The sequence below is a fragment of the Lotus japonicus genome, chromosome 3 (assembly GCF_012489685.1).
Source record: "Lotus japonicus ecotype B-129 chromosome 3, LjGifu_v1.2".
Lineage (NCBI taxonomy): Eukaryota > Viridiplantae > Streptophyta > Magnoliopsida > Fabales > Fabaceae > Lotus > Lotus japonicus.
In genome coordinates, this window is record NC_080043.1 from 76,420,752 (window position 1) to 76,429,769 (window position 9,018).

The following is a 9,018-nucleotide window of genomic DNA, read 5'->3' on the forward strand; positions in this document are numbered from 1 at the left end:
GTTAAGTAGACACTTATTCAATACTAGTATTTACAATAGTCAATAATCACTTAAATCAATTTAAAAAAACAACTAGTCACGATCACTTTAATATTTTTAAGAAAAAATTAGTCACATTAACAATAACTTTAATCTTCTTAAGAATCAATTATTCACCTTAAAGATGCTTTAGCTGAACCATTTACTGTTAGATATTACATTTACATGTCAAGGGGTACCCTTATTAAGGTGAAAACACATTTTATAAAGATGAGAATTAAGAATAAAGCAAATAATGCTTCCTGTTTCTTTTTAGTTAAGTGGTTCTCCTTAATCACTGTCAAGCATGAAGTAAGTGTAATGCCATCTTCTATTTGCAGATCAATATGCCTCTTTTTATATCAGCCATGTGGTAGGGTTGTCAGGTTTTTCGAGCTTGAAAGGGTGGAAGAAGTGTCATTAGCTGATATGTTATAAGTGATAAGGGGGCTTTCTTTAGCTTGGAAGCTTAGTGTGCATAAAGTAATCCATCCGCGAGACGGATAGCCTTGATAAAATTAACTTCTGAATCGTGCAAGCCTGGTCTTTTAGCGGAAATCTGTTGTTTGATTCACCAGGATTGGGAGGTAGTGTTTCAACATGTTCCGATGAAGTTGAATAGAGTTACAAATGCTTTAGCTAAGCAGGGTTTGAGGGAAAAGGAGTTTTTTGAAACTTGTAAATTGTAATGTACTTCCTCTGATGGAGAAAGGGTAGTTCTCTTCTCTATATGTTTGTTTTTGCTGTTCTGTTTGTTCAAACTATTTGTCTAGGCATTATAATGAAACATGAGTGGACAGTATTTCACATGGGAATTTGACCATAAATATTTATTCATACATGAATCTTCAACCAACAAAGCTTAGAAATCCATGCTACTTCAGCTTAATGGCTTATTCCCTCTACTGATTCTCAAAAAGGAAAATCCTAGTCCCTCTACTCCATACTAAACTAATTATCATGCTACATTATTGCAACTTCAAGGCTCCAACACCTCACCACTTTAGCTTTGCAGGAAAGTACTGCAGAAAAGAAAAATACATTAATTAGTACAAGCTCAAAATTAACTAGGTAAAGACAACAACTTTTTTATTTCTTTTTCAGAAGGAGAGGAAATACAAATTTTTCTAGCAGTGCTTACCTTTTCAATGAGAGAGAGATAGTATGGCTTGACCTTTTCAACATCAATTCGAACTTTGCTCTTGCTATAGAGGTCGTATTTGCTGCAAGTGAGTGAATGTAGAAGGAAGTTAGAAAAAAATTTAACAAAATTTTGCAAACTTAATTGCTAAATATGAAGATCATGTAATGGTGTTACTTGAAAATGTGGAGCCATTCCAGATTCTCAAAATCCTCTTCATTCATCAAGTGCTTATAGGCTCCTTCCCTATGTAAAGCTGCAAAACAAATGATGATATCAAACAAATTGCAAAATGGACCATTTGATATGTTATAGGCTTATGATTAAATGATTAACATGGGAACATTAATTACTTCTTTAAGTTAGACTTACCATAGAATGAATGGTATCTGATAATGAACAGAGCAGCTGAAGGCAGAGTAGTCTTATTCTCCTTTGCCACCTGAAGACAGAGAGTATATACTTTAGACCTTTTCCTCACTGTTTATGAAATAATTGCATTGAATTGTTTGGATATATTGGAAAATCTCGGTAAGGCCAAAATCATGGTCGACAGTCACAAATCTGTCCACCACGATTTTGGCTCAACTGTGATTTTCCACCATGTATCCAAACAGACTTATAATCACATGGGGTTTTCAGGTTCTTACAAGATACATGTAGTCATCATGTCCCCATGACATCAGCACGTTGTTAAGTCCACATTTCTCTGAGTACATCCCATATCTAGTGTTGTATGCAGGGTTGTTGTAGTCTGGGTTCTCCTTAAAATGCTGAAGTGGAAATACAATATATATCAGGTGTTTAATCTCAATAATTTGTTTGTTCTCCACAAATAAAGAAAATGAATTGATAGATAGATTACCTTGTGATGAACAATGGACTCATCAAATCTGCAACCAACTGGGAATGTGTCACCTGTATGCATATAGTGAATATTAGAAGACTGTAACTTCAACAAGTAATATTGAAATCCATAAGCTGCCCAGAATTGATTTTGGTTTCATAATCAATTGTAGAAGGATTTTCAAACATACACGAAAATGATTCTTACCTACTACAGCCCATTGAGGAAGTCCTCCAAAAACGGGGAGCAGAAGCACCTTGCCAAGGTCTGCAATGAATCAAATTGGTTAAATGCTATAATTAAGTACAGTTTAGTTAATTTCCTGTCTACCAATTCTATGGTTCCACTTCCATGTTGTCCTAATTAAATCAAAACTAAAAATGTATCTTTTAGGTACTGGACTTATAAAGGGTTTCAAATTATGGTAGGCAACTGCAATGGGGGCCATAATGCAATGGATTTTACAGTTCCCACATTGGCATCACAACCACAATTGCAGGCACATCATCCTTCATTTGTCTGCAATTCCACGACGAAACGGCAACCGCAATGTGTAAAGGGATGATTAGAAAGTAGGAAGTACCATGGATAAGGCCAGTTAAATGAAGCCAATCTTCATTTGGGTAGTCCTTCCTTATAGCTTCAGCTGTCTGTAGCAAGTGCTCAATCTGAGGTTCATCCAAATCAGGGTCACTCTCATCCACCACTTCATTAAGAAGCTCACAACATTCCCACATGCTCATCTCCACCCTGTTCAGTTTTCCATATTCCTCTCTCATTTTCTTCACCTGTATTATTATAAGATACAATGTAAGTTCATATTAATTAATGAATACCAAATCTTATTGTGTAACAAATTGAAAAACAAGATTTTATAGTAGATAGATACTTACGAAATCAACGGATTGATAAATGTGATTTTTCCTGTAGAAGTTCTCCACTCCTTCTTGCCTCTCACTTTCAGCATTGTAATCCCTGATTTGCAATGACTTTCACTTGTAAGATAATTCTAACAGTGTTATTTTAACTTGGGAATGAACAAAATATGATTATTTAAGTCCTAAAATTGGATACAAATTTTTCAAAATTTCGTTTTTCTTCATCATAAATGTAATTTAAATTTTTTTACCAAAAAATAATTTTTCACTATATTTTTAAAGGGGGAGTACTTGATGGGCCTAGCCCAAAGATTAAAGAAGGGGCAAGAATAACTGGACCGCATTGACACTTTTTTTATGTTGAGCCACATTGGCACCGTCTAAGATTTTAAAACTAATGGGCCCAAACCAGGAAAAAGAAATTAAAAAACAAAAAAAGACTTTTTTTAAAGCAAAAAAAAAAGACTAAAAAAAAATAAGTGGTCAGTGACACTTGCAGCACACAAATCTCTCTAGTTTTTCCCATCTAAAAACATTCTTTAGCGATAAAACTCAAATTAGTTAGACTAGTCTCTCATTCTACGATCAGTGTGCTAACAGTTGCTCAATGAGTTTTTATTCATTCACAAATCTTAAGATTCAAATCCCTAATCACTTAATTAAGGAACAAAACGTTGAATCTATAAGCAAAAAAGCATAGCACACACAAACAAAGGCACAAACAGTGAACACTGAACAGATTAATGAAAGATGTGAACCTAAAAGTGTGCCCAAATGAGTTGGTATGTGGCATCACAAATCCACCGTCCAACACCAGTTCCTTCTCATCTATTGGTACCGTCTTTCCCTCTACATCAGACCCTGCAAATTAAAACAAAAAAATTATTATCTGAAATAAAAAACGTACAAATTTTTGTGCACACTTCACATGTCCAAATCAATCCAGCAAAAGAGAAAGAAAAAAAAAACCAGACCATTTACTGTATCAGAGGAAAATTGCACATAATTCATTAAAAATAACAGATCTAGCAATTTTATCATCAACAAATAAAAAACCTTGTAGCAAAAAAAACTAATTAAAAATTACCAAGATAAATAAAACCTTGTTGATTTTTCTCTTTTTCAATTAGATGGACGATAAAAAATTAAGCCCAAAAAAAATTTGTACTACAGTTCAGATTTTTTTGTTCTGTGAGAGAAAAAAAAAATTGCTAAAAATAAAGAAAAATTACAAAAAGTACTAGAGGAGAGAAAAAATCATAAATTTTGCTATAAAAAAATAGCTAAGGGCTATAAAAATTACCAAAGTGATCAGGTTGGTCAATGATGATAGTCATGGTGATAACTCTGAATCTGAGAGTTAGAGAGGAAAACTAAGAAAGAAAGAGAAGTGAGGGAAGCAGGAAAAAGAGGAGGAAATTGGGGTTTGGTGAGCATTGTTGCCGTTGGAATGGGAGTATTTATAGCTGGCCGGAGAGTCCTTCCCTGAGAATTGGGACTTCATAAGTCCTTCCCTGAAAATCCAACCTTTCCTTCTCTTTCTTTCCATCTTTGGCACAACACATGATTATGATTATCAAAACCTTATTCTTCCCTTATCATCTAAATATCTACTATTTTTTATCATATGAAAAGGCGGTAACCCGTTTAACTTTAAAAATATTAGAGACAAGGCCAAAGGCCACCCACCCAACTTGTCAAATTGATAATCTCAAATATGACTGCGAGTTGCACTTATTTTTCACCCAATGTAAAATATTATTGACTGAATTAACTTTTACTAAACTCGTCGCTAGACTTATAAAACCTGATTGATTCAGGTTAAATGAACTCGAGTTATGACGAGTTAATGGATCAGGTTAAGTCCTGTACACCTCTAATTTGATAGGGCACTACCACATTATCATTTTTTTAAACATACCAATTATCACATTATCTAATATTTAGTAATATGCTATTAAAAGCTATTTTTAATCTATCTCAATCTCCCCCTATTTGACTCATATGTCTCTCAGCCTTTATTACTTGAACTACCTTGAAGGAGGTCTGAGATTGAATTGTGAATTCTATCAAAAATTGGGTCAATATTAAGCTCCCTTGTAAGTTGTAACACATTATGATGATTATTTTATAAAACTAATCACTAATTGGCCATGGTGAGTAAATGAAGAAAATCGATAAATCAATGAGAGACGGTTTCGTTGGTGAGGGCCCACCTTGGCTGACTTATTGTCATGAGTGAGTCAGCTGTGAGTTGGATCTGATCATATCACCAGAAGTGCGGGCCCACTGACGTGGCATTGAGTCAAGTTGTACCACACGCATTTTCATGTAGTAACAAAATTGTTGTAGACTTTTTTTTCAACCCTTTCTGATTTCTTATTTATATTGTTCGAAAGATATGTATAATTCAATTTTAAATACGGACCAGTTTCAATATTTTAAATTTAGAGTTTAATTTTGATGCACCGATCTTTACACCGTCAACCAATCAGATTTCAAAGATGTGAGAAAATCTCTCATTTCATTTAATTTCATTAATTGACGTGACATATCTTTAAAATTTGATTGGTTGACGGTGTAAAAAAACTTTACACCGTCGGTACATCAAACTTTTTCTCTGAAAATCACATACAAGGTTAAAAAGAGAGTAGTATGAGTTTCCGATGTCCCAAAAAAAAGAGTAGTATTAAAACGATTATAAACCGGTAATTACTAAGTGTCGAGATTAGAATTTAGATAATATTAAATTAAATATTGTGTTTATTTTTTTTTAAATGTTTAAAAAAATTTATACACAAATTATATTTTGAGAAAAAAATAGACACAAAAACTCTAGAGGATGAAATATGATGAAATAGTTTTTAGATAGAAGAATCATAATTCAATTATGACCACCGTTTGCTATGTCTGGTGTGGGCCCTCAAAAATGAGGCACGTGTCGTACTTGTGATCCAACACGTGAGATAGAAGACACGAAGGGCTTACACGTACGTCCCAGGATAAACTGGACATGTTTGTTTTGCGTATGCCTCCTTTTCTTTTCTTGTGGACAGAGTTTTGTGCGTGACTCTCACTTGTAAATTTGTAAAATACTAGTGTGTTTCACCGTGCAAGGCGGATTTTTATTTTCAGATTTTACCTATCATGATTGATATAAAAGAAACAATAGTTTCACAAAAGAAACAAAGATATGATTTTCGTGATTGAAATACAACGATGACAAAAATATTATAAATTGAAGATTTAAGTACAGGTAAACAAACAAACAACACCAATTAACGAACGATATAGTATTGGAGTCAGCTACTATTTAAAATATATAGATTAGTCTAATGAGTAGATGAATGTCTTGATAAAAATCTTCAAAGTTGACTATCTAGGGAATCCAAGTCTTCTCAAACCATGAAATTGCAAATACATAGATTTGTGTAGATTAGATTAGGTTTATATGGTAATAAACAAAACTTAGTTTCAATGAACATTAAAATAAAAAAAAATCTTTCAAATATAACATTGGCTACTTTGAATAAAATTTTTCTAGTTAATTCATATTAAATGTTGGTTCCACTATGTAAAATGATGAACATGTAAAGATTGATTTTTGACTTTTCTGTTACAAAATAATAACTAATTTTAAGATTAAATTCATAATGTTATAAAAAATAACTTAGATCATTAGAAAACTAACCTTTTAGATGTTGTCAAACACTTCTTCGTATAAAACATTCTTTGTTGCGTTTGAGAGGTTTCCTTCATCATCTAAAATTAATAATTTCAGCATTTTTCTTGACTTCACTCTTGAAAGAGCAACATAGAGCTGACCATGAGCGAAATATGGTCTAGGCAGATATAAGCCAACATGAGATAACGATTGACCTTGAGGTCATTCAAAGTTCAAAACTTTATCACCGAATGGTTTATCATAACCAAAGTTCAAACGGGTTTTCATGAGGTCATTCAAAGTTCTATCTAATGCTTCAAAACAATGTTTGTTCAACATTGGTGCTTCATCTCATATGATCAAACTTGCCTTTTGAAGTAATTCAGCCTTTTGAGATCCTTGTTTGATATTACAGGTTGATATATCATTAAGTGATATAGGAATAGAAAACCTTGAATGAGCAGTCCTCCTTCCAGGCAACAACAAAGAAGCAATATCACTTGATGCCACGTTCAAAACAATGAGTCATTGTGATCTAAAACCTGAAGACAATGTATTCCACACATATTTTTTCCCCGAACCTCCAAATCCATATAGAAAATAAAACCCTCCATCGTCGGACAAAACTGAACTCATTATTTGTTCATACACTTTAGATTGCTCAGCGGTCAAAGACTTTAACAGTGCTTCATATGTATCGCGCATTTCTTGTTTACAGTAATTCAACTCGTTAGCAACAAACTTATTTTCAAATTGTAGTTTCAGAAAATCTAGGATACGACATACATGGAAATTCTTCAAGTGACCTCCCATTGCAGTGGAGCTCAATTTCAATTAAGCAGAGGTTCATGAGAGCATCATCCTCTATTCGAAGACCTAGAATTATATGCATGTTATTAGTAATGAAACATTAATTCTCTTATGAGATCGGTAAATGAAGGAATGTACAAAGAAAAATTTCAAGTAACATAGAAAATATGTTAAAAAATTTAGATAAAAAAATAAAATTGTGCAATACAAAGTTTTAACTGTTGAAAAAATGTGTTGTCAGAGTGTGGTGTATTTTTAAAAAAATGAGGAATCATATTTATTATTGATTAAAAATATTCTAATAGAATATTAAGTTGTGAGGTTAGTGAGGTGGTGGTTATTTGGTTAAAAATGTGTGTTGTGGATTAGTGGGGTGGTTATTCAATTTTTATTAAAAATTTATTAGTGTTTTATCTTAATATTCTATCCGATTTTTTTTTATCAATCATTTTGGTAGTGTTTCATGGGATCCATAGTGAAACATTATATTCAACGTGGTGGGATGAATATCAGCAAGGGAAGAGAGATGTGAGGTTAGTGGGTGTCAGTTATTTAGTCCAAAATGTGTGTTACTAGTTATTGGGGTGTTTATTTTAACAATATTAAAATATACCATTTATTTTATTTAAAAATAAATTTTATTAAAAAAAAATAGAATTCACATAGAATTTTAAGTTGCAAGGTTAGTGGAGTGGTGGTTATTTGGTCGAATATGTGTTTTTTTTACGGGAAAATGAACTTTCATTAATGCATCAAAATCAAATCAACAGAGAGAACACCGTTAATATCTAATATGTGTTAGTGGGTTAGTGTGGTGGTTATTTTAACAACATTAATATCTAATATTTATTTCGATAAAAAAATACATTTTTTATTGAAAAAAATAATAATTCGAATATATATTAATTTGTGGGGGGTTTATAAAAAAACAATTTATGAGGTTAGTGGGGTTGTGGTTTTTTGGTTTGAAATGTGTGTTGTGGGTTATTGGAGTGGTTATTATTAATAAAATTAATATAAAATATTATTTTAATAAAAATTATTTATCAAAGAAAATAATGACGGTGAGGTTTAAATCATGAGTAATGAGTAGTGTATATTGCTAACTTAAACCTTTTATAAATGATAAGGATTTTTGGATCATTGAATGATAACATGAATGGCATTCATTTAGTCTCTTCTTAAAATAATTATTAATGTATTTCTCTAAATTTTTAATTCATGTATTATTTGTTTCGGCAGTTTTTTTTTAAAGAATAAGGAAATCACTCAACACACTTTTGAATTCATTGCACCTCCATTTTATGCTTCTAGTTTTTGGCCGAGTTATTTTAATTATTTCGCATTCCCTATGATTGGATGACCAAGTTTAAATTTCTTTACTTAGATAAAACATTGATTTTTCAATTTTTAACTACAATTCCTAATTTTAATTTGTTTTATTTAGATAGAAATGTGAAAGCTTCATTTTTAAACCAAAAACTAAAATGAAATGGTCAAATGATCCTTTAAATTTGCACGAAAATTTAAACATCTTAAATTAAAATAATATATCAAGTTCTTCATAAAAAAACATAAGCCAAATACTTAAACAACAAACATAGCGACTAAGCCAAATACATGAAAACATGAAATACTTAAAAAACAAACATAATGCCTA

The 9,018-nt window shown here is 31.9% G+C and overlaps 1 protein-coding gene across 1 annotated transcript; it reads right to left on the minus strand.

Moving 5' to 3' along the window:
* Nucleotides 1-820: 820 nt before the first annotated feature.
* On the minus strand, nt 821-4,485 carry LOC130745982 (inositol oxygenase 1-like). The gene is made up of 11 exons (XM_057598468.1): nt 4,188-4,485; nt 3,643-3,745; nt 2,900-2,981; nt 2,590-2,794; nt 2,214-2,273; nt 2,025-2,077; nt 1,810-1,932; nt 1,532-1,601; nt 1,337-1,415; nt 1,160-1,241; nt 821-1,040 (listed from the first exon to the last, which is right to left on the minus strand). The coding sequence occupies exons 1-11, from the start codon at nt 4,219-4,221 to the stop codon at nt 1,014-1,016; spliced, it is 918 nt and encodes a 305-aa protein (XP_057454451.1). The 5' UTR covers nt 4,222-4,485; the 3' UTR covers nt 821-1,013.
* Between the last annotated feature and the right edge of the window lie 4,533 nt (nt 4,486-9,018).